The sequence below is a fragment of the Hyla sarda genome, chromosome 9, assembly GCF_029499605.1.
Source record: "Hyla sarda isolate aHylSar1 chromosome 9, aHylSar1.hap1, whole genome shotgun sequence".
Taxonomy (NCBI): domain Eukaryota; kingdom Metazoa; phylum Chordata; class Amphibia; order Anura; family Hylidae; genus Hyla; species Hyla sarda.
Window position 1 is genome coordinate 34,929,844 of NC_079197.1, and position 24,621 is coordinate 34,954,464.

Below are 24,621 nucleotides of genomic sequence, written 5' to 3' on the forward strand. Positions count from 1 at the left end.
TTTTTTTTTTTTGCTACTCTCGCACCATTGGGGCTTCCTAAATGTGACATGCCCCCAAAAAAACATTTCAGTAAAATTCACTCTCCAAAATCCCATTGTTGCTCCTTCCCTTCTGAGCCCTCTACTATGCCCGCCGAACACTTGACATACACATATGAGATATTTCCTTACTCTAGAGAGATTGAGTTACAAATGTTGGGGGGCTTTTTCTCTTATTATCCCTTGTAAAAATTCTAAAACTGGGTCTACAAGAACATGCGAGTGTAAAAAATGAAGATTTTGAATTTTCTCCTTCACTTTGCTGCTATTCCCGTGAAACACCTAAAGGGTTAACAAACTTTCTGAATGTCATTTTGAATAAATTGAAAGGTGCAGTTTTTATAATTGGGTCATTTGTGGGGTATTTCTAATATGAAAACCATTCAAATCCAGTTCAAAACTGAACTGGTTCCTGAAAAATTCAGATTTAGAAAATTTTGTGAAAAATTAGAAAATTGCTGCTGAACTTTGAAGCCCTCTGATGTCTTCCAAAAGTAAAAAGATGTCAACTTTATGATGCAAACATAAAGTAGACATATTTTATATGTGAATCAATATATAATTTATATGGTATGTCTATTTTCCTTACAAGCAGAGATCTTCAATGTTAGAAAAGGCAACATTTTCAAATTTTTCATGAAATTTTTTTTATTTTTCACCAAGAAATCATGCAAGTATCGACGAAAATTTACCACTATGTTAAAGTAGAATATGTCATTAAAAAACATTCTCGGAATCAAATTCATAAGTAAAAGAATCCCAGAGTTATTAATGCTTAAAGTGATAGTGGTCAGATGTACAAAAAATGCACTTGTCCTTAACCTGTTAAGGCCATGGATGTCTATACTCGTCCATGTGCCGTTAATTGGGTATGATGCGGGCTCCCAACTCGACTTGAGCCCGCGTCATACTGGCCGGTCCCCAGCTGATTCCTGTAGCTGGGGGCCGGCGTTAATAGCCGACATGCGGCGATCACCGAGGCCGGCTATTAACCCTTTAGATAGCTGCGTCTAAAGTTGCCTTTATTCCGACCCTGGTGGTCCAGTGGGGCGGATCGCCCCCTCCCCCGATCGCTTTGGTCGGTGGGGTACTGGTCGATCCACTGCTGAGGTAGCCTGAGGGCTTACCTCTCCTGTAGTGCTGGCTTCTGCGCTCAGAATGATAAAGCCTGGCAGGACAAGGCTTTATCAATCGAGCGCAGAGCACACAGATCAATGTGGTTCTATGGAACCACATTGATCTGTATGAGGAATCAAATGATTCCTCCTAAAAGTCCCCTAAATGGACTAAAAGTGTAAAAAAAAAAAAAAAAGTTTAAAAACACACACATTAACCCCTTCCTTATTAAAAGTTTAAATCACCCTCCCTTTTCCCAAATTCCATATAAAAAATATATAAACATAATAAAAATTAACATATGTGGTATCGCCGCTCACGTAAATGTTCGATGGCATACGTATACGGTCAATGGCATCAGGGCAAAAAAATTCCAAAGTCCAAAATAGTGTATTTTTTGGTCACTTTTTATACCATAAATAAAATGAATAAAAAGCAATCAAAAAGTCTGATGAAAACATAAATGGTACCGATAAAAACTTCAGATTATAGCGCAAAAATTAAGCCCTCATACCGCCCTGTATGCGAAAAAATAAAAAAGTTATAGGGGTCAGAAGATGTCAATTTTAAATGTATAAATTTTTGTGCATGTAGTTATGATTTTTTCCAGAAGTACGACAAAATCAAACCTATATAAGTAGGCTATCAATTTATACGTATGGACCTACAGAATAAAAATTGTGTAATTTTTACCGAAAAGTGTACTGTGTAGAAACTGACCCCCCCCCCCCCAAAATTTACAAAATGGTTCTTTTCTTTTTCTTTTTTCTTTTTTTTTTTTTTTTTTTCCGTACAATATTTATTTATTTATTTTTTTTTTTTACTGTTTCGCCGTAGATTTTTGGGTAAAATGACTGACGTCATTACAAAGTAGAATTGGTGGCGCAAAAAAAGTTATGATTTTTAAAAGGTAAGGAGGAAAAAACGAAATTGCAAAAACAGAAAAACCCTTTAGATAGCTGCGTCTAAAGTTGCCTTTATTCCGACCCTGGTGGTCCAGTGGGGCGGATCGCCCCCTCCCCCGATCGCTTTGGTCGGTGGGGTACTGGTCGATCCACTGCTGAGGTAGCCTGAGGGCTTACCTCTCCTGTAGTGCTGGCTTCTGCGCTCAGAATGATAAAGCCTGGCAGGACAAGGCTTTATCAATCGAGCGCAGAGCACACAGATCAATGTGGTTCTATGGAACCACATTGATCTGTATGAGGAATCAAATGATTCCTCCTAAAAGTCCCCTAAATGGACTAAAAGTGTAAAAAAAAAAAAAAAAGTTTAAAAACACACACATTAACCCCTTCCTTATTAAAAGTTTAAATCACCCTCCCTTTTCCCAAATTCCATATAAAAAATATATAAACATAATAAAAATTAACATATGTGGTATCGCCGCTCACGTAAATGTTCGATGGCATACGTATACGGTCAATGGCATCAGGGCAAAAAAATTCCAAAGTCCAAAATAGTGTATTTTTTGGTCACTTTTTATACCATAAATAAAATGAATAAGAAGCAATCAAAAAGTCTGATCAAAACATAAATGGTACCGATAAAAACTTCAGATTATAGCGCAAAAATTAAGCCCTCATACCGCCCTGTATGCGAAAAAATAAAAAAGTTATAGGGGTCAGAAGATGTCAATTTTAAATGTATAAATTTTTGTGCATGTAGTTATGATTTTTTCCAGAAGTACGACAAAATCAAACCTATATAAGTAGGCTATCAATTTATACGTATGGACCTACAGAATAAAAATTGTGTAATTTTTACCGAAAAGTGTACTGTGTAGAAACTGACCCCCCCCCCCCCCCCCAAAATTTACAAAATGGTTCTTTTCTTTTTCTTTTTTCTTTTTTTTTTTTTTTTTCCGTACAATATTTATTTATTTTTTTTTTTTTTACTGTTTCGCCGTAGATTTTTGGGTAAAATGACTGACGTCATTACAAAGTAGAATTGGTGGCGCAAAAAAAGTTATGATTTTTAAAAGGTAAGGAGGAAAAAACGAAATTGCAAAAACAGAAAAACGCTTGGTCCTTAAGGGGTTAAGTCAAAAATGGGATTGGTCCTTAAGGAGTTAAAGTAAGTAAGAGTCCATGAAAAATATTGGTTTCTTTAACCACAGAAGAGGTGATGTATGCATGATCACTAGGGTTCTCCTGCTGGCACCACCAATAATTAGAACAGTGGATCTGTATGTGTGACCACTTTAAGCTCCTCCTTTATGTGGTCATACAATGACAAGGAACAGGGGGGCAGCTTGGGACATCCCCCCCCCTCCCTCCTGTGCTGTTGATTGGTAGGACCACCACGGATGATAAGTGATCAATTTATCAGATAGGGAGTTAATGTTTTTTTGTGGGATAACCCTGTTAATGGACTTGTGATCACGCTAGGATCTAAATCTGATCTTTTTTAAGGAATTTTTCAACCAGCAACACTCATCACTTATCTGGAGAACCGACTCTCCCGCCTTAGAAATCATGAAGTCTGAGTCCTTTGATCTTCTGGTTAAGTGGAGTGGCAGTCAGATACCGTATATACTCGAGTATAAGCCAATTTTTCGTGCTGAAAACGCCCCCCTCGGCTTATACTCGAGTGAACTCTCCGCCTGTCAATCCCTTCATCAGTGGTCTTCAACCTGCGGACCTCCACAGGTTGCAAAACTACAACTCCCAGCATAGTCGTTGCGGGCTGTCCATTTTCACCGTGGGGGGGGGGGGGCTCTTCTCCGCGCTTCGGGCCTGGTGTGTGACGTTGCCTTGACGACGACGCACAGGGACGTTCATGCGCAACGTCCCTGTGTTTCGTCGTCAAGGCAACATCACTAGTCCGGGGCCGGACCCGTAGCGTGGAGAAGAGCCCCCCCTGGTGAAAATGGACAGCCCGCAACAACTAATCCTCCCCACCGGACGGTCCCTGCAGCATAGATGGCCTGGACCAGCTCACCCTAACTTCCCGCCGAGGGGAGGTGAGTACAAAACTAAAGGGGGCAGTGGTCTTCAACCTGCGGACCTCCAGAGGTTTCAAAACTACAACACCCAGCGTGCCTGGACAGCCGATGGCTGTCCGGGCATGCTGGGAGTTGTAGTTTTGCAACATCTGGAGGTCCGCAGGTTGAAGACCACTGATGAAGGGATTGACAGGCGGTGATGATGAAGGGGGGGGGGTATGATGACGGGGGTCTGGATGATTACATGGAAGGGGGGTGATGTATTTCCAACCCTGGGCTTATAGTCGAGGCAATAACTTTTCCTGGGTTTTTGGGGTAAAATTTGGGGCCTCGGCTTATACTCAAGTATATACGGTATGTATGCTGCCACTCCATTTAGCTCTATAGGCATGACATATATAGTGCATATGGCTGACTGTAGTTTTAGTCAACCCGGGGTACACAAGACCCCCAATCTCCTCATCAGTGGGATACCCAGCAGTCCGACCTCCACTTAGCTGTTACTCTGCACTTATTTTGCCCTGTAAACTATTCACTGTAAACAGCTACTCTACATTGTGTTTCTGCCATTAGTGTACGCTCTGGTCATACTACGTTTGCAGTTTTAAACTTACATTTACATTTTTTCTTCAGACAGATGCAAAACTGAGCTAGAAAAACAATACCGTATGTTTGGTTCCATTTACCCGTCGGCTTCTAAGAAAAGACTCCGTTAGACATAGTTTGTGATTGTTATAAAAGCCTCCAACCCAATGGGGCAATTTATTAATTCTTAGTTCGTAACTATTTGCATCCCTTTTAACATTCGCTTGTTAATGTAGCAAATTGGTGAAGCAGGAAGAAGAGAGATTGTTGAAAAGGGATCCAAGTGCAGCAGCTTAATATTTAATACACTAAAAGCATAGATTTAGTCTACAGGCCAGCCTAGATTTGCAATATTTAATAGAGCTTGCTTTTATCAAATATTGTACAAGCTCTAAAGCCTTAAAAGGAAATTCATCAGGTACATCCCAAGATGTCGAAAAACACAAAGTTTCTTCTAAATGTAATTACATGTAGTAAGCAGCGGGTGTAAGCTGTTTGGGTTTAAGCTCCCCTTTCCAGGCTATGACATAATCTAGGATTAATTTACTTTTGTTTCAGTGGTTGGAATAAGATATCGCTTCAGTCACTTTAACCTTGGCAGTGCCAAGTGCACGTCTGCTAGCTGGACCAGTTACGGGCATTTTGCTCGCTTTCTTCCATAGTAACTTTTTTTTTGTATTTGTAAATTTTTACCCTGACAGATTATATTCTTGTTAATTTTACAGCAGTCTGCTTTCTGGCAGTGAACTTGCAAGCACAGAACAGCCGATACCAACCGATGATTTAAAGGGGTTATCCAAGAAAATACTTTTTTTTTATATATCAACTGGCTCCAGAAAGTTTAACAGATTTGTAATCCTTTCACTACTTATGAGTTGCTGAAGTTGAGTTGTTCTTTGCTGTCTAAGTGCTCTCTGATGACACGTGTCTCGGGAACCGCCCATTTTAGAAGCAAATCCCCATAGCAAATCTCTTCTACTCTGTGCAGTTCCCGAGACAAGCAGAGATGTCAGTAGAGAGCACTATTGCCAGAAAGAAAAGAACAACTCAACTTCAGCAGCTGATAATTATTGAAAGGATTAAGATTTTTTTAATAGAAGTAATTTACAAATCTGCTTAACGTTCTGGAGCCAGATGATATATAAAAAAAGTTTTTTCCTAGAATACCCCTTTAAGCTTTTTTGATCACATAGCACTACATATTTATGGAAGTTTTTCATTAAAGGGGTATTCCATATATATATATATATATATATATATATTCAACTGGCTCCAGAAAGTTAAACAAATTTGTGAATGACTTCTATTAAAAAATCTTAATCCTTTCAATAATTATCAGCTGCTGAAGTTGTGTTGTTGTTTTCTGTCTGGCAACAGTGCTCTCTGCTGACATCTCTGCTTGTCTCGGGAACTGCACAGAGTAGAAGAGGTTTGCTATGGGGATTTTCTTCCAAACTGGGTGGTTCCCGAGACACATGTCATCAGAGAGAACTTAGAAAAGAACAACTCAACTTCAGCAGCTCATCAGTACTGAAAGGATTAAGATTTTTTAATAGAAGTAATTTACAAATCTGTTTAACTTTCTGGAGCCAGTTGACATAAAAAAAAGTTTTTTCCTGGATAACCCATTTAATATGTCTAAATAATATTTATGTCAGCATTCTGATGCCAGAACCTGATGATCGCACAGAGATGAGTAGCATTATGTAGACGCAGCTTATGTCTCCCTGTAGTAGAAGTTGGCCACTGATAATTCTGCAGGAGGTTCTTCAGCAGCTAAAGCTCAGATGCTGCAAGGTTCTTTTTGAAAGGGACGAGGATGCTTCATATTAATTGATGAAGGACAGGAAGCTCCCAGTAATTTATTAAGAGTTTCTGCAGCAGCTTAGGTGTTTATTATATGCAATAAGTAATAAATGCAATAGAATTATAAGGAATAACATACTCATTATTATCGCAGTTTCCAACCTGTGTGCATGCTGGGAGTTGTAGTTTTGCAACAGCTGGAGAGCCACTCATTGAAGACCACTGGATTAAAGTACACCAAGAGTCCCTGTGGAGTTCCATGACCTATATGAAATCCTCTCCCATCTCAAGTCATGTACATTCCCCTTTAACATCTAGTAGTTATAACTTACAGAAAATGTGATACATATATGTTAGAGAATTGATCCAGGAACACGAATTTAAAGGGATATTACATTTTAAGCAAATAAAGGTTATATTTGTTTAATGAACAATTTAGCGACATTGTGTATAAATGCTTTTCAAGATCTCTGCTTTGGGGTATTCAGAAGGATCTTTTTTTGTCTTCAGAAGATAAAAATCTGTTCTAGTCATGTGATCAGACGGATGCCCAGATGATAACTGTACTGTAACATGGGAAGTGGACGATTTTCCAGTCGAATGACTTGCAGAGATCTTGAAAACTATGGGAAACTCTGACTCTAGGCCTGTTTTTTGCAAACATTGTGCCTCCAGCTTTTGCAAAACTACAACTCCCAGCATGCCCGGACAGCCTTTGGCTGTCCGGGCATGCTGGGAGTTGTAGTTTTGCAACAGGTGGAGAAACAGGTGGAGAAACCCTGCTCTAGGCCTATTGGGGATTTGTTGTTAGTCTGAAGCAGAGACTATATTTTAATATTTGGACTATTCTAATGGTTTGCGGATTCTTTACCCTTGAATGGGGTATTGCCATCTCCAACATTTTTGGTATATCCACAATGAGTGAGGCCCCATCTGGCCTGCAGGAGGTGGTTGGAAAGCCAAAAAACAGCCTAAGGGTGCGTTCACACGCTCTTTGTTTTTGCGGGTTTTCTGCTGCTTATTTGAAAGGGGCGGGCTCTTCTCGGCTATCCGCAGCAGATTTTCCACGGAGGAATTTACGCTGCGGAAAATCCGCCGCAAGTCCCATTGAAGTTAGTAGGGACTGCGGTGGATTTTCCGCAGCGTAATCTGCTATGGACAGCCGAGAAGAGCCCGCCCCTTTCAAATACGCAGCGGAAAACCCGCAAAAACAAAGAGCGTGTGAACGCACCCTAACAGTTTACGCTCTTTGCATAACTTCCATAGAGGTTAATGGGAGTTACATAAACCACACATCACTGAAGGCCCTTATTCTTTAGATGGAAGGCGGGACGCACATCCATTATACGTTTATAACATACCTTGTGGTGATGGGAACATACCTTTCACCCCTACAAGGTCAGTGACTTTCCATAAAGAATCCCCAGCTTGTATTCGCCACAGTAGTCTTGCAATGGCTGACTTAACTGACAGAAGAAGACCTTTACCCTCACGGTACCAAAGCAGCAGATGGAAATCGTAGTCATACAGCCCGAGGTCTAGGCCAGTAGGGTTCTTGTGCAACGGCAAACATGCAGAAGGTCAGGGAGGATACAAACATATGTGGTCTGGATACAAGGTGGATCACATTCAGGGGTCAAGTCCTGGGAAAAAAAAAGTGTGGGAACTCACTCAAGATTTCAACTCAAGGGCTGGTTCTGCTAATGGGAACGGTGTTCCTGCTGTGGAAAAAGTGCAGGAACTCGGTTCCCACGCATTCCTGCAGGACTTGAGCCCTGATCACATTATAGAGAGCAGGTGAGCTCCTTGGCACAGGGAAAGAACCTAGAGCACCTTATTGCTTAGACACAGAAAAGGGTTACTATAAAACACACCTCAGCAGTAGATTAGAAAAGATAACAATATTTTGCTTTATTGGCCCTTAAAGAGGCCAAACATTGCAGGTGCCATGTAAGCAACAGGAAAAGGAATGGATGAGAGTCCAGGGAAGGACAGGGAGCGGGAGGAGCAGCAGAACCAACACAGAACACGTGTAGTAACAGAGAGCAGCGATACAAATGAACTCGGAAAGTGCTTTGAAATATTGTACAGTGATCCCTCAACTTACAATGGCCTCAACATACAATAGTTTCAACATACAATGGTCTTTTCTGGACCATGGTAACTTGAAACCAGACTCAACATACAATGCTACAGACAGTCCAGATCTGTGAAAAGTGTCACAACTGGAGGAACTGACCAATCAGAATGGGCATTTTACTGGCAAATCACCTCTATTACTGAAGTACATGCACTGAATGGCTGTCTGGTAGCGCCCCCTACAGTACAGGGAGGTACCACATGTTCTGTACTCTTTACCTGTATTACTGAAGTGTATGCACTGACTGCTGTCTAGTAGCACCCCCTACAGTACAGGAAGGAACTACAAGTTCTGTACTACTCCTTACCTGTGCCAGGGTTAGCTGATCCTTTGGACACCAGGTAAGGGCGGCTCCATTTGGGACACTGTGTGTACTGTACAGGACCCTGAAGAAGTTCCTGTCCTCTACATAAACCATTGTTTCCCAACCAGGGTGCCTCCAGCTGTTGCAAAACTACAACTCCCAGCATGTCCGGACAGCCAACGGCTGTCCGGGCATGCTGGGAGTTGTAGTTTTGCAACAGCTGGAGGCACCCTGGTTGGGAAACACTGACATAGACCGTGATTTACAGCTCCCAGCAGCTCTTCCTTACTTTTATATGTAAGGACTTGCTTTATCTGTATTAGTTATCTACTTATTTTTCTTTAATCCTCACTTTTTCCTATTTTTGGATGACATTTTGGTGGCTTCAGAACCAATTACCAGGTTTCCATAGAGTTCTGGTCTCAACATACAATGGTTTCAACATACAATGGTCGTCCTGGAACCGATTAATATTGTAACTTGAGGGACCACTGTATTACATGCGCAGTAACTAACCGGTGTGCTAAAGCTGAAATAACCCTTGAATGTTTTTGATGACCCTTGACTTTTTGGGTCAGTTCACCGGTCCAACAGGTTTTTCAATAAGTTCAAGTCCAAAGTAGGTAAATTCGGGCAGGGGGTAGGACAGGTTTCTGTGGTGGCAGGTATGCACAGTGTTTTATAAGGTATGTACTGAATAATAAATCAGTGCTCGGCATTTAAAATTCGGAGTAAACCTTGTTGTGGTGAAATAGCATAATTTAGTGTTATTGCTGGAGGTGGTGCTCCCCGCATCTTTCCTGCAATGACATCTTAGTAACCTGTTTATTAGAAATATAGTGAGAACCAGCTTGTTCCCTGCAGAGTACTTATGGCTCTAGGCAGAAAGCTGTTTTTATAGAAAGGCCCTTGGGTACTTTTCTGTATTTTGGGCTTATTCCTCTTCAGAAAAGTGTTCCTGATGACCTGAATCCATACTCAATAGGATATAGTCATGAGGTATGTATTTCCATTGCGTATATGGAGTTTCTTTGAACAGTGCAGTTGCTTCATTGATCTAAATACACACTCATGGCTGTTCTGCTTTTTAATTGGATATTTTAGTTTCAGAAAATGTAACATTTTTTTTGAAAAATAAACTAGAATTTTTTTTAATCCAATACTTTTAAGTAGTTTTGACTGGTGATGATCCAAGTGCCTATACCCCACTGATCAGTAAAACAAAAGGGCAGAAGTGTTGTGCCACTTTTCTGATCAGCCCTTCTTAGAGAGCCAAGTGAGATATGTACGGACTTTATAGACTTTCTATTAAAGGGGTATTCCAGGAAAAAACTTTTTTTTTTATATATCAACTGGCTCCAGAAAGTTAAACAGATTTGTAAATTACTTCTATTAAAAAATCTTAATCCTTTCAGTACTTATGAGTTTCTGAAGTTAAGCTTGTTCTTTTCTGTCTAAGTGCTCTCTGATGACACGTGTCTCGGGAACCGCCCAGTTTAGAAGCAAATCCCCATAGCAAACCTCTTCAAAACTGGGCAGTTCCCGAGACGCGTGTCATCAGAGAGCACTTAGACAGAAAAGAACAACCTTAAATTCAGAAGCTCATAAGTACTGAAAGGATTAAGATTTTTTAATAGAAGTAATTTACAAATCTGTTAAACTTTCTGGAGCCAGTTGATATATAAAAAAAAGTTTTTTTTCCTGGATAACCCCTTTAAGTTTTATTGAAAAACGGATTTCTATTAAATTAAACTTCTGATGTCATAGGTAGAGGTCAGAATTTTTGATGAGTGGGGACAGGAGACCCCTACCGATCCCTGAATGAAGTGGCAAAAGCATTTTTTCCTCCTTTGGATCTACTTGTCCTTCCCTGGAGAGTGGAGCCCAATGTGTACAGGTTAAAGGGGTATTCCAGGAAAAAACTTTTTTTTATATATCAACTGGCTCCAGAAAGTTAAACAGATTTGTAAATTACTTCTATTTAAAAAACTTTATCCTTTCAGTACTTATGAGCTTTTGAAGTTAAGGTTGTTCTTTTCTGTCTAAGTCCTCTCTGATGACACGTTTCTCAGGAACCGCCCAGTTTAGAGGAGGTTTGCTATGGGGATTTGCTTCTAAACTGGGCGGTTCCCGAGACACGTGTCATCAGAGAGCACTTAGACAGAAAAGAACAACCTTAACTTCAGAAGCTCAGAAGTACTGAAAGGATTAAGATTTTTTAATAGAAGTAATTTACAAATCTGTTTAACTTTCTGGAACCAGTTGATATATATAAAAAAAAAGTTTTTTCCTGGATAACCCCTTTAACAAATATAGATCTCCACATTAAAGCACCCCCCTCCCACCTTTCCATGGTACAGAATAAAATATTTACATATATGACAATGTCCCTGGTACATACAGTACTGTGTTTATAAACAGAATGGAGGAGCTTTATCAAAACCTGTCCAGAGGAGAAGTTGCCCAGTTGCCCATAGCAACCAATCAGATCGCTTCTTTCATTTTTGAAAAGGACTCTGAAAAATGAAAGAAGCAATCCGATTGGTTGCTATGGGCAACTGGGTAATTTTCCTCTGCACTGGTTTTGATAAATCTCCCCCAATATCTATAAAAAAAAAAGCATCTTGTGTACAATGTATACAATAGAGGGAAAGGCGCATGTGAGAAGTATCCTGAAGTAAAGAAATTGACATCTCCATTTCTATAGGTAGATTATTCCTAAGAGAAAAACAAGGGCTTTCAGATGGGTGTTTTTGAAGGTTGTCTTGAATGCAACCCCACCCTTAATGTGTTCCCTTAATATATCATATCTACAGGCTGCAATATCAGTAGAAGAATGGATCAAACAGGCCAAGGGTTGAGAAACAACTGGTAAATATTGACTTCAGTAGACTGTCCTATTATAAAAGCCATTCTGGTCCCTATGAATAAGATGTGAGATGACACCTATTATTTATTCACTAGGACCTTGGCACGAAAAAAAAAAAAAAAGATAATAGAGGTTCTTTTTTTGAAGTCCCTATCATATCGGCCTCTGTCATTCATCCTGACAGGCTACAATTTTCCAAAGACATTTGCAGCACTTCTAGGGAAAAAATCCTCATATTTTTTAAAGAACTCAGTAGGCAATCCATCAACCCCATGCAACTTTTATCCGAATGATTTACAAGCCATCTCCTTCACCGTAAGGATGTGTTCACACATACAGTATCCTGCTCATATATAATGTGAAGGATTAGAAGCTGTGTTCAGTCATTTAGTTTACATTGAAATCTGCAGCTTCAAATCCTGCATGTCAAATATGCACATGATGCTGCACGTGCTATTAGACCATAGGGGTGTGTTCACACATTCAGGTGTTTAATTACAATTGTTGAATACAAACCAGGAATGGATCTGAAGAGGTCTCTGTCTCTACTTAATACGTGTCCTCCATTTATGATTGGTTCTCGGCTGAACGTGTGAACACATCCTTATGGTGAAGGAGACGAAGGAGGTTCCTAAACTATTTCCTGATGAAAGTTTCTTAGAGTTGATGGATTGTCCACTGAATACTTTAAATGGACTGATCTAGATAATTTCTCTGCTTTTCTTTCAGTCATGAAAGTCATGAAACCGTGGACACAAAATCTCACAAAGAAAGATCTCCATTGCTTTATTTATAGGTATTATGGAATGTGTGCATACTATTCAGTATATTGTGTTGCTTGCTACCAGGCAGTCCTCCGTAGTTTGAAGGGTTGCTCTTAATTAATGACCCTACAAATTATCTTTAGGGTGCGTTCACATGAGCAGATCCCCAGCGCGTATTACACTGCAGATCCTCCGCTGAAGGACCTCTGTATGCTTTCTTTACAGGTGCCTGCTCGGAGCGGCAATACACCACTACAAGCAGACACGCTGAAGCAATGTGTGAGTCGCTGCGCATGCGCGGTGTACTCGCACACATCGCGGCCACTCCCCCTGCTCTATGAGCTAGGCTGAGAGGTGACTCAATGTGTGTGTATGCTGCGCATGCGCACAGCAACTTGCACATCGCAGTGTGTCTGCTCATAGCGGCGATGTACGAGTATACTGTGCATGCACACGGCATCTCGCACATCGCAGTGTGTCTGCTCGTAGCGGCAATGTGCGAGTATACTGTTCATGCGCACGGCATCTCGCACATCGCAGTGTGTCTGCTCGTAGCGGCGATGTGCGAGTATACTGTGCATGCGCACGGCAACTCTCACATCGCAGTGTGTCTGTTCATAGCAGCGGATTGCCGCTCAGTGCAGGCACCTGTTAAGGCAGCATACAGCGGGCCTTCAGCGGCGGATCTGCAGCGTAATACACGCTGGGGATCCTCTCGTGTGAACGTACCCTTAAAGTGGATCTGTCCAGGGAGATTGTGTAAAGGTGTTTCAGTACAAAGATTTAGATTTATGTTTACTAATTCTCCCAATAATATAATAAAAGGGGTTTTCACATGACCTACTCTATTCACAAAACAAGTGATACGTGTCTGATCACTAGGGGCCCCACTTATCATGAGAATAGAAGGTCCTGTGTAAGTTTGAAAAAAAGCATTAGTGTGTGTGTGTGTGTATATATATATATATATATATATATATATCAGATTTTTTTTAATATGTTGGCGCTATATACATAATAATATCATTATTATTATTTTTATTATTAGCATAATTATTATTCTCATCATCACAGTGGATATATGAGAAATACTGTTTGCAGCACTTATTTTTTTTGTCAATAATGATAAAATCAACAATGGAGGATCCTAATGGAGTCTAAAAAATTTATTTTTTTTGTCCATATATATGCTGGGTGTGTTTATGAGTAGCCGACTGGCCAGGGTTTCGGGAATTACAGCCCCACCAATCTAATACAGCTTGCCGATTGGCTACAGCCAATATAGTGGCTATTTTGCCCTCAAGTAATAAAAAGGAAAATGTATAATTTTTTATTAAAATTTTTGTTCTTTCCCCCATATCTGCCTCTGGTCCGGACTCTGCGTACAACCATTGAGGAAGTTCTAGGCCGGAAACCAGTTGGGTTTTTTGCTGGATTGGAGCTTTCGCTATTGGTTAATACAGCGCCATGAATGAATGGTATCAGTGATCGGCTGCATCGTAAAATATAAATTGCTGAAAGCCGTGATTAATACTCATGCCAGGGGCCCTGAAAACCTTCTTGTCTTTTCTGACCTACTTATGCAGTTTCCTACAGTGGTAGAAGCTGTTAAGAGAGCGAATGCTGGCTGGCAGCCAGGCATAAAATTATACAGCGATAGAACTTTGCACATTTTATTTTTAATTCTTCAGCAGCAAATTGTCCTGTGAAATATTACCTGCGAAGGCTCGTGGTGCCAGCTATAAAGCATTGGCACAGACGAGGCTTCCAATTAGGGGTGGCATGCAAATATTTGACTCTAGAACGAGCTGCTTTCTAGAGGGTGCTATGTAGATAGAGCAAATAGTTTTCCAGCTGCGTGCGGGTCTGCACACACAATAGGTGGATTTCCTGACAGTACGACTGTGAACCATTTGTCTAAGTGGGCTGCACACATAAGAGGCTTATGTTTTTACTGATTGCTTTGAAGATTCGGGTTCCACTTATTAATTTTCCACTGTAAATTCAGAGCCGGCTGCCCGTTAATCTAGTCAGCGCGTCCCAAATGGTATGTTAAGACCACGGGTGGGCGAGGAATTAGGTGACAGTAAGTAGGACAGGGCTCGGGAATTATCTGACCAGAAACACGACAGTGTGAAATCTCGATGTCCAGCGGTTAGATCAGTGTTCTTGTCCAGGCATGCTGGGAGTTGTAGTTTTGCAACAGCTGGAGACCTATAGATTCTGCCCCTGGTTGTAGGAGTAGTGCATGTCTGTGGCATATTGTAGAGAATAGTCTAATTTTTGCCAATGTTTGTTGCATTAAAAAAATCATATACTGCACTACACACGCACTGTGGTGCAGTATGGTCCCATGTACAGAAAACTGTGTTAAGGTGCATTCAGGGTGCATGCACACCACGTTTTTGCTATACGGTTCCTGTATCAGGTTTTTGATGAAAAACGGATTCCTCAAAACCTGACTAAACTGTATCAAAAAGTGTGTACACATTTTAACCCGTATACGGTTTGAAAAATGATGTCCGGTTGCATCAGTTTTTTAAGAAAAAAAACGTATACGTTTTTAATTTTTCACTCCATTTTGAATAAAGTTTCACTTGTTTGATTGGAATTGAACTGTGCAAAGTCAAAAACCGTATGATGAAAACCGGATGGAACCGTACGCACATACAGTTCTGTACGGTTCCCATTGACTCCCATGTTAAAAAAAAACAAAACGTATACGGTTTAACAGTTTTTCACCCGGACCAAAAAACGTGGTAGACTACAGTTTTGGGTACGGGTAAAAAAGTGGACAAAACCGTATGAGCTGCAAAACGGACTAAACCGGATGATGCGTTTGACATACGGTCAATGCATACAGTCAGTGCATACAGTTTTCTATACAGTTCCGTACGGTTTTTAACTTGAAACCATATACGGGAACTGTATAGCAAAAATGTGGTGTGCATGCAGCCTTACACTGAGGGAGGAATGAAGGAGGAGGCTATTTAATCAACTTTTCTGAATTCCGCTCGAATTCCGCTTGAAAACGATGACGGACAGAATTTTTTTTAACCATTGACTTCTATTGGATTCTGCTCGAAGAAGGAACAGAGTAGGAATTCAGCGTAGGAATTCTGCTAGCAGAATTTCCGCAGTGTGAACAGGACAGCAGAAATAACATTAAAGTCAATGGGCAGAGGAGATGTGAATTAATTTGGAGAGGAGAATTCAAGAGGAATTACTTGAGTAAGTTCCTCTTGAATTTCTCAGTGTGAACGCACCCTTAGGCTGCATTCACACCACATTTTTGCAATACAGTTCCCGTATACGTTTTCAATTTAAAAACCGTACAGAACCGTATTGAAAACCGTGTGGCAAAAGATGAATCAGGATGTGTACTTTTTGAGTCTTGTACGGTTTTGTCAGTTTTTTTTTCTCGTACCCAAAACCGTTGCCTAAACGTAGCCAACCACATTTTTTTGTCCGGGTGAAAAACCGTATTGAAACCGTATACGATTCTCATTGACACCCATGTTAAAGGAACCGTAGAGAACCGAATGTGCGTACGGTTCCATCCGGTTTGCACAATATGGTTTTTGAGTTTGCACATGTGCAGTGCACATCCAATGGAATGAAAAACGACGTATACTTCTTTTTTTTTTTTTTTTTTTTTTAAACGAATACAACCAGACATAAGTTTTCAAACTTCATCCAGTTTTCAACCGTTTACGGGTTAATATTTGTACACACGTTTTGATACAGTTTAGTCCAGTTTTGTGGAATCTGTTTTTCATCAAAAACCTGATACGGGAACTGTATTGCAAAAACGTGGTGTGAATGCACCCTTACAACTTTGGATTATCCTCATGTGCTTGGCTTTGTCTATGAGCATTTAAAGGGATATTATGCTTTCAGCAGGCAAAGGTTATTCCCAAGCGGTGACGAATATTATCAAAAAAAATGCAAGCAAAGAACTTGATAAAAGGTTTCATTCCAATTCTTATTTGCTAAAAATTGTAATACCCGAAAAGGGGAAGGGGGGGGGGGGGGGGGGGGTCATGCTGCATTTTTATCTGCATTTCACCGTTTACTATAGGGTAGGGTCATGTGCCTAATTATTCTGTGTATTTGCTGCTGCATATTTTCCTATCCATTGAAGTCAATGGGTAGCAAAATCAGCTGCGTATTTTGCTATCCTTAAACTTTAATGGGTAGGAAAATACACAGCAGCAAAATACGGCACATGCAACCCTACCCTTACAGTACATTAATTTTACTGTATGCAAAAAGCTATTCAACTACGTTATTGTGTAAACATACACATACAAGGAAGTTCCCTGGACTCCCTGGCTATCTAACATGTATAATGATGTCCTTGTATGGAAGAATCTAAGGTATATACCCACTGTTATGCATGTAGACGAACTTTTAATGCATTTTTTAAACTTGTGTTCTACTTCTGGTAGAAAAAAAATTCCTATTGGTCTTAAGTAAACATTTTGCTCAGTTTCTATTCTACAGCCTCCTTGCTTTCACATATAGGACTGGCTCCTATGTCTTATTTAGTTTTAAAGCTGATTTCCCATCTTGATATTTATGGCAGATCCACAGGATATGCCTTAAATGTCTGATAGCTGAGGAACCTACACCAAACCTGCGGCCTGCTTGTGGCTGTAGGAGGCAGTTGGGAAGATAAACCAGCCAAATGGGCTGTTTTATACATTTTATGTAATTCCCATTGACTTTAATTGGGCTTGTATAAACAGTGTAACATCATTAGGTTGAGAGCGCCTGCTTTAGAGGGTATGCACTCCATTCATTTGTATGGGAGGGCCTGAGATTCACGAGCACAGTCTTTCCAGTGCTTACATACAAATGAATGGGGAGCCGGGGTCCCGTTTCGTAGATTGCAATGGTCCCAGCGATCAGATCCTTATGCCCTGTTCTGGATATGGGAAATAAGATACTTTGCACTGGACAACCCTTTTAATGTAGGGTAAAACTGACATGCTATCAGTATACTTCAGGTCAGTACGATTACAAAGATGCCCTATACAAAAATAGAAATCATGTGTTATACGACATATCACATAATGCTATACTGTTTACAGATCTCCAATCAAAGGCAATCAAACGTGTAAAACAGCCCATTCTGCTGTTTTTTGGGTCCTTGATCTCACGATTGGTGTGGATCGCAAAGGCAGTAGTAATCCTTTAAGGGTACGTTCACACGAGCGTATTTCGCTGTGGATCCGCTGGTAAAGACCCGCTCTATGCTGTCTTTACATGTGCCTGCTCGTAGTGGCAATACGCCGCAACAGGCAGACACACTGCGATGTGCGAGTCGCAGTATACTCGCACATCGCGGGAGCTCTCTGCCTAGCTCAGAGCAGCAAGAGCCGCCGCGATGTGCGAGTATACTGCGACTTGCACATCGCTGCAGTGTGTCTGCCTGTTGTGGCGTATTGCTGCTATGAGCAGGCACATGTAAAGACAGCAGAGAGCGGGCCTTCACCAGCGGATCTGCAGCGTAAAATCCGCTGTAAATCCTCTCATGTGAACGTACCCTAACACTTAGAGGATCTACCTTGATGGGTCTGTTTCCAACCCTATCTCTTCTCTCCTGAACAAAGTTCTAAGCTGATTTATGACCACATTAAAGGTCAACTTCTGTGGCTAGCTAGCCTTTGCTCCCTGTGCACCTATGGACCTGTCACTGGTTTGCCGTTGTCCTTCTTTGGATGAATTTTTGTTAGGTACTACTAACCATTACATACCAGAAATGCCCCACAAGACCTGCTGTTTTGGAGATGCTCTGACCCAGCCGCCTACCCATCACTCTTTGGCCTCATTCAAATCCTCCCGTATCCTTATGCTTGCACATTTTTCTTGCTTTATTTATTTTGAGCTTTAATAATGCTCCTCATTTTGACCTCACATGGAGTCAGTTATATATAGGTATAGAACTCTACGGAGGTGTCCATAAATAGCACATGTACTTAGAGATTAATACACAATTGTAATTAAAGCTTAGCAGGTGGACGCCCTTTGTTATTCGCTGTAAGAGTTGAAAGAAAGTGTGTTGCTGCACTCAGTGGCTGCTCATCGATCCACAGCTTGATCCCCGTCTTTGTATCCAAGGCTCTCCAAAGAAAAGTTTTCTGCTGTTATCAGCAGCTAAGTGTCGGCGCTCTCGCCTCCGAGCAGTTACTGATGGAAAGCAGGATCGCTGAGGTATTAGAAGTAGGCTGTGTGATCAATGTGCGCAATAACCTCGCCATCCGCCTTCAGTCCCTCAGAGTCAATAATAGGGAGGATGAAAGAAAATGAGAGCACAGTTAGGAGTCATTTAGTTAACTAGTATGTAATGTGGTCATGGAGGAGAACAAGGGTGAAAGAACATTTATTTCATCATTGCTTTTTGTTTAAATTATTTGGTCACACTTTTTTCATATTACTCGAAAACTTAATATTTCCTTTTATTACATCAGTATCATGTGTTCTTGAGTCCAGAGGCGTAACTCGAAGCTCCTGGGTCTCAATGAAAAATCTGTAACAGGGCCTCATATGGGGCAGAGGGACCACTTGAGTCATCTCAGGCTTCAGGGTCAGAAGCTCAGCCTCTGCACTAACAGGAGCTTATGCAGTAACTGATGCTGAAAGCTGGTTTGTTTTTTTGTTTTTAATAAAAAGGGTATTTCAAAAACATTTATCCTTTATCCCATGGATAGGTAATAAATGTTACATTTGGGATGCTTTGACCCACTCTATTCACACAGCCGTGACAAGGAAGGAGCACTCCGGGGAACTCCGGTGGTCAACTTTTTTGTTTCTGTTCTTTGCCATTACATGGACTACTTGTCCCAGTAGTCACTGCGGTAGATATTTTTGGCTTTCCTTCTGGCCACGATGTTCGTGAATGCCGCCCACTCTGTTTTTTCCTCCTCCGTGTTTCCTCCCTTTTTTTTTTTTTTTTTTGTTTTACTTACCATTCCCGCCCACCCTGTTTCCCTGTTCCGCCTACCATACTTGTTTGTCAGGCCCTTCTCTCAGCCTGCATCCGGCAGGGAGAAGAGGTATGTGAAACAAGCATGGGATACTTTAAACAGAAGTATATTACTGAATTACTTAGACTGACACAATGAAGCTAAATAAAAGGAGTTTTTGAGTACAGGAGTTCCCCTTTAAATGCAAAGGTCTATTGCAAATGTGTTTAATAGACAAAAAAATGTACAAAAAAAATTCCCCTTACAAAATGGTTTATTATAAAGAAAACAAGTTTAAAGATTCAAAGTACTTCCCTAAATCACTCCATTTAAAAAAAAACAAAAAACACTTTAATCCCCCCCCCCCAAAAAAAAGGGGGAGAGAAAGACTTTGTACCTGCATCTGTAAGTGTCCAGATGATCTACTCTGTCTGTACAAAGTAAATGAGGGCTTTCCTCTCATACCAACAGCAGTGCTTAAAGAAGTACTCCAGTGCGATCAGCTTTCCACCAGCCACAACAATGTCCCACTGCAGGCCTGTTCATTGCACTTTCACCACTGCTGTGTCATGGCATAACAAAGAGGAGAATGTGATATGTTGTGCTGTGCTGTAACTGGCTAGAGAAGTAAGGGAGGAAATAACTATATGTACTACTGGCAATCAGCCCAGCCCTCATCCTGCCCCATGAAATGGAGAGAATGATAAATAGCTGAGCACCATGAATGGGACTCTCGTGGACTCAATAACAGCAGTGAGAACACTAAAATAACTTTGTCAGCACTTTGAAGAGTTAATTTAATAAGAGTGCAGGTTTTTGAAACAATAGGTACGCTTTAAAGGAAAACTGTCAGATATTTTCTCCTGCACTATCCACAGTACTGATGGATAGTGCGGGAGACGCTGATTAAAACGAAGTCCTACCTTACCCGGATCCGCCCGTATGTGTATATCTTGCTGTAACTGGCATGGGCGGGGCTTCTTCAGCTAACTGGCACTGACATCAGCGCCGCTTATGAATATTCATCCCCCTCACTTCAGTTAGGAGCGGCGAAGAGAGGGAGAGCTGGAGGGAGGGGCGATGAATATTTATAAACAGCGCTGACATCAGTGCCAGTTAGCTGCAGAAGCCCCGCCCGTGCCAGTTACAGCAAGATATACACATAGAATAAAACTACAAATAAAGTTTTCCTTTAAATAGAGGAGCTGTCTGAGCCAAAATTGGATATTTGAAAATAGGTTTTAAAAAAAGACCAACTCTTTTTATATACTATCTACAAAGTGAAAAATCAGGGTCCCTGCGGATGTCCCAAGTGCTAGATAGCAAATGCTCACAAGAAGGCTATTTGGTTTTGTGTTGTGGTTGTGATAAACTGTGAAGAGGACCACCAGGGAGCCCCCTATTTAGAGAACAAGAAACAGGATGTTCAGGGAAAAAATGAATGACCCTGTACAATTCAAACAAAAAATAATACTTAAACTTACAAAAACTATAAATTTCCATCAGTATCTGCTGCTAACCTTACACATTCAGTGGTTGGTACCTGAACATTATGGAGAGTCTACCAATTCTATCAGATAGTTGGCTGTTTGCTTTAGTTTTCGTTTCCTTTCATATTATAAGGTGGAATAAGTATTATTGAGAATGATGACGAAATATTTTTCACTAACATTGTTTATTTATTTTTTATGTCTGTGCTGATAAAACTAAGATTGGATGATTTGTTTTCCTCATGGTTATTAATATCTTGTTTTTCCTGTTTAGGGGTTTATGGCATGCTGCAGACACATTGAACTAGCTGAATGAGCAGCTGATGTGTGAGGACCCGGAGACATATGTGGAGTTTGTGCCACACAGTAGCTTTCCTGTGGATACCTGCAGAGAGAGAAGCAGTGAAGCAACAGTGAAATCCATTCATCAGGATGGTGAGTAGTTATAGGGACCTCCGCTATACAAGGTAACACTGTTACAGCATTTATGGAAACGGTACTGCAAAAGGTACACTGGCAAGTGGGGCAATTTCTTTTTTTTTTTTTTTGCAGATAATTTTTTATAAAAGTAATAATAAACAGCCTTGCTTATATAACGAAGGCTTCTTTCACACTGCCGTTGGCACAAGGCATTGTTATGGCCATAGGGGGAATAGTGGGAGAAAAATGACTGCTTGTGCAGTCTTTTTCTCCCACTAGTAACGCTGCAAAATAACGGTGCCTGAAGGACCCCATTATAGCAAATATGATCCATTGGGACCCGTTATTGCCCGTTGTGCCCCGTTCCAATAACGGCCGTTAAAGGCTGAAAAAAATGTAATAAAAAAAGAGCCTAATGGCCATTTAAGGACGGGGCACGACGACAGTATGAAAGTAGCCTAACAACTAAATTGCACTTTATATTAATAAATTGGAAGATGATGAAAAAAGTGATTTTCAGATATACAATGTTTTATTTAAATGCAAGTGCTTGGTAATAAAATAGTAGTTTTATATGTAATTTTAGAGAAGAAAGGAAATCTACAGCATAATAGGCATGCTGTATATGAACAATCAGAGTATACGCTCTCATCTGAAGCCCCAGTATTGCACTGATCTTCTAAATCAGTGGTTCCAACCTTTTTTTTGCCCATTTACCCCTTGGCAGCCCATTTCCAAAAATTGTAAATTGTACCTCCCCATATAAGGAAAATCTATGTAATTATTATTGCTGCTGCTATTTCAAATTATATGCTTTTCTTTACGCCATATCCTTTTCCCAGGCCCCCTCCTCTTTCCCTATCTCTCCAGGCCTACTGACTCTTTTCCTCCTCTTCACTATCTGACCTAGACTGCCATTAAGATGCCTCCTAGCCAAGACTTATCTCCACAGAACCTACCAGATGAACTTTTTAGGTTCCTTTCCTCAGTACAATGCCCACTTCTCTATAATCTAAAATTATAATGTGTATTGCCGCACACAGTAATAGTGCTCCCTCTAAGCTCCCAAATAGAAGTAGGCGGCCCTTATACTGCTTCCATACAGAAGTAGGCCCCCTCTGTGCCCTAATATAGTTGTAGTCCTCCACACTTCCAGCATACAGTTGTAGGACCTCAAACTGCCTCCATATAGTTGTAGGCCGCCCACAATGCCCCCATATAGTTTCCTCTGCGCTCCCATATATTTGTAGGCCCCATACTTCCCCCATATAGTTGTATACTTCCCCGCTTTGGTTCTCCTCTGGTCCAGGGACCTACTTCTGAAGGAGCTTTGGAGAACTGAAGCTAACATTGTAGTTACCGTCCACAGCAGCCTGCTGTCTGCATTTTTCCTCTGCTGGCCCTCTGCTCCGCTCCTAAGGGGCAGCCACGTCAGCTATAATTAGCAGCCACTGCTGACCAGTAGCTGCGGCCGCCATTACAGATTTTTTTTCAAGTACCCGAGGAGAGCTGCTTAGTACCCTTTGTGTTACAAGTACCGCAGGTTGGGGACCACTGTTTTAATTTTATTTATAAAAAAAAAAACATTTCTTCAAAATGTATTTTCTTTGTCCAAAGGAACCTGACAAAACTTCTGTGACTAAACAAAAACCATCACTCATACATAGCCCTTTACTGTGGGAACAACATTGCAGCTGTTTATATACAAAGAAAGGTTTGTTGTTGGTAGAGATTTTGCTGCTTGAGGGTCTATTCACACGTCAGTATCCTGCGCATCTGATGCTTAGGATTTGAAGCTGCAGATCTGAGGCTGTGTTCCATTATTTAGTTTAGATCAAATATGCGCAGGATACGGTGCGTGTGAATACACCCTAAGGCTGAGGGTGCACATCACTTTTGGCCAAAACAGGGGATCTTGCAGGGAAAAATGCAGAGTGAAGTACACTGCTCAAGAAAATAAAGGGAACACTTAAACAACACAATGTGACTCCAAGTCAATCACACTGTCCACTCAGGAAGCAACACTGATTGACAATGCTGTCCCGACATGCTAGGAGTTGTAGCTTGGCCACAGCTGGAGGCACCCTGGTTGGGAAACAATGTTTTAGCCTTCTTTTTTTTTTAGGATCTTTGAGGATTGGTATGGGGGTCCCAGAGGCTGGGACTCCACTGATCATGAAGTAATGACCTATCCTAACAACATACCAGCACATTTCTGCTGCAGTATGTTGTGCATTGTTAGGCATCTTTCACACTATAAAGTTGCTCCGTTAAAATACCTTTTATAAACTTCCGTTAGAAAAGACTTAAAAACGGATGTTAAATGTCCGTTACAAAATCCCATTAAAGTCTATGGGATTTTTTGACTATCCATTATGACCCGTTATAACCCATCATGAATAACAGACATTATTTGTGACGGAAAAAAAATTACACATGCACTAATTTATCTTCCGTCACAAGAAAGGGTAAATCAACGGCCGTTATTTTTAACATTGAATTCTATGGCAAACGGATGAGCCTTTATGTCATCCGTTTGCACATGGTTTATAATATCCGTTATTACTTCTGAGCATGCTCTAGAGAGGTGACATCAGCAGACTCCTGCAGTGCTGAGGGACTACTACTACTCCTATCATGGAACAGACTTGTTTCCATGATGGGAGTAGTAATTCCCCGGCTGCGGGAGTCTGCCGGTGGCTGGGGAGGCTACATTAGTGTTTGTACTACAACTCCCATCATGGAACAGAATCTGTTCCATGATGGGGGTTATAGTACAGGGGCTGAGGGATTGATCGCATCGGCTCTCACTTCTGAGACCCGATGGGATTAGAAGTTGTTAAACAGGGAGCAGGCGGCATGCTCCTTTCCCCTGCAATGTACAATGTATTTTACTTACATTTTTAAATTTCCTGCCGGGAGCCCTGAATGACCGGTACTGAGGAGCCAATCAAGGCTCCTGGTGGGGTTTTCGAATTGAAGCGATGCAGTGGGGAAATATATATAGAATCTCTTGGGGGGTGGTGGTATATGTCTGGCCCCCGTAGCGCTTATATATATCTTGCCCCCCCCCCCCGCATTGCATTTATATAGGTATTGCCTCTGGCAGTGCTATGAATGAAAAGTATTCTATTAGAAGCGCATTGGGTTGGGAAGCCGGCTGGCCCGATGCG

At 41.1% G+C, this 24,621-nt stretch overlaps 1 protein-coding gene across 6 annotated transcripts in view; it reads left to right on the forward strand.

The window, feature by feature from the left end:
• STRBP (spermatid perinuclear RNA binding protein) overlaps positions 1-24,621 on the forward strand; it is a 163,189-nt gene that overhangs the window by 60,065 nt on the left and 78,503 nt on the right. For 4 of the 6 annotated variants that reach the window (XM_056539271.1, XM_056539276.1, XM_056539273.1 and 1 more), the window contains exon 3: positions 21,303-21,463. In XM_056539271.1, the coding sequence (XP_056395246.1) occupies positions 21,461-21,463 (3 nt within the window). In that variant the 5' untranslated portion in view covers positions 21,303-21,460. Of the gene's footprint in view, positions 1-11,750; positions 11,806-21,302; positions 21,464-24,621 lie in introns of all 6 variants that reach the window. The other 2 variants (XM_056539275.1, XM_056539274.1) reach the window with 1 other exon arrangement.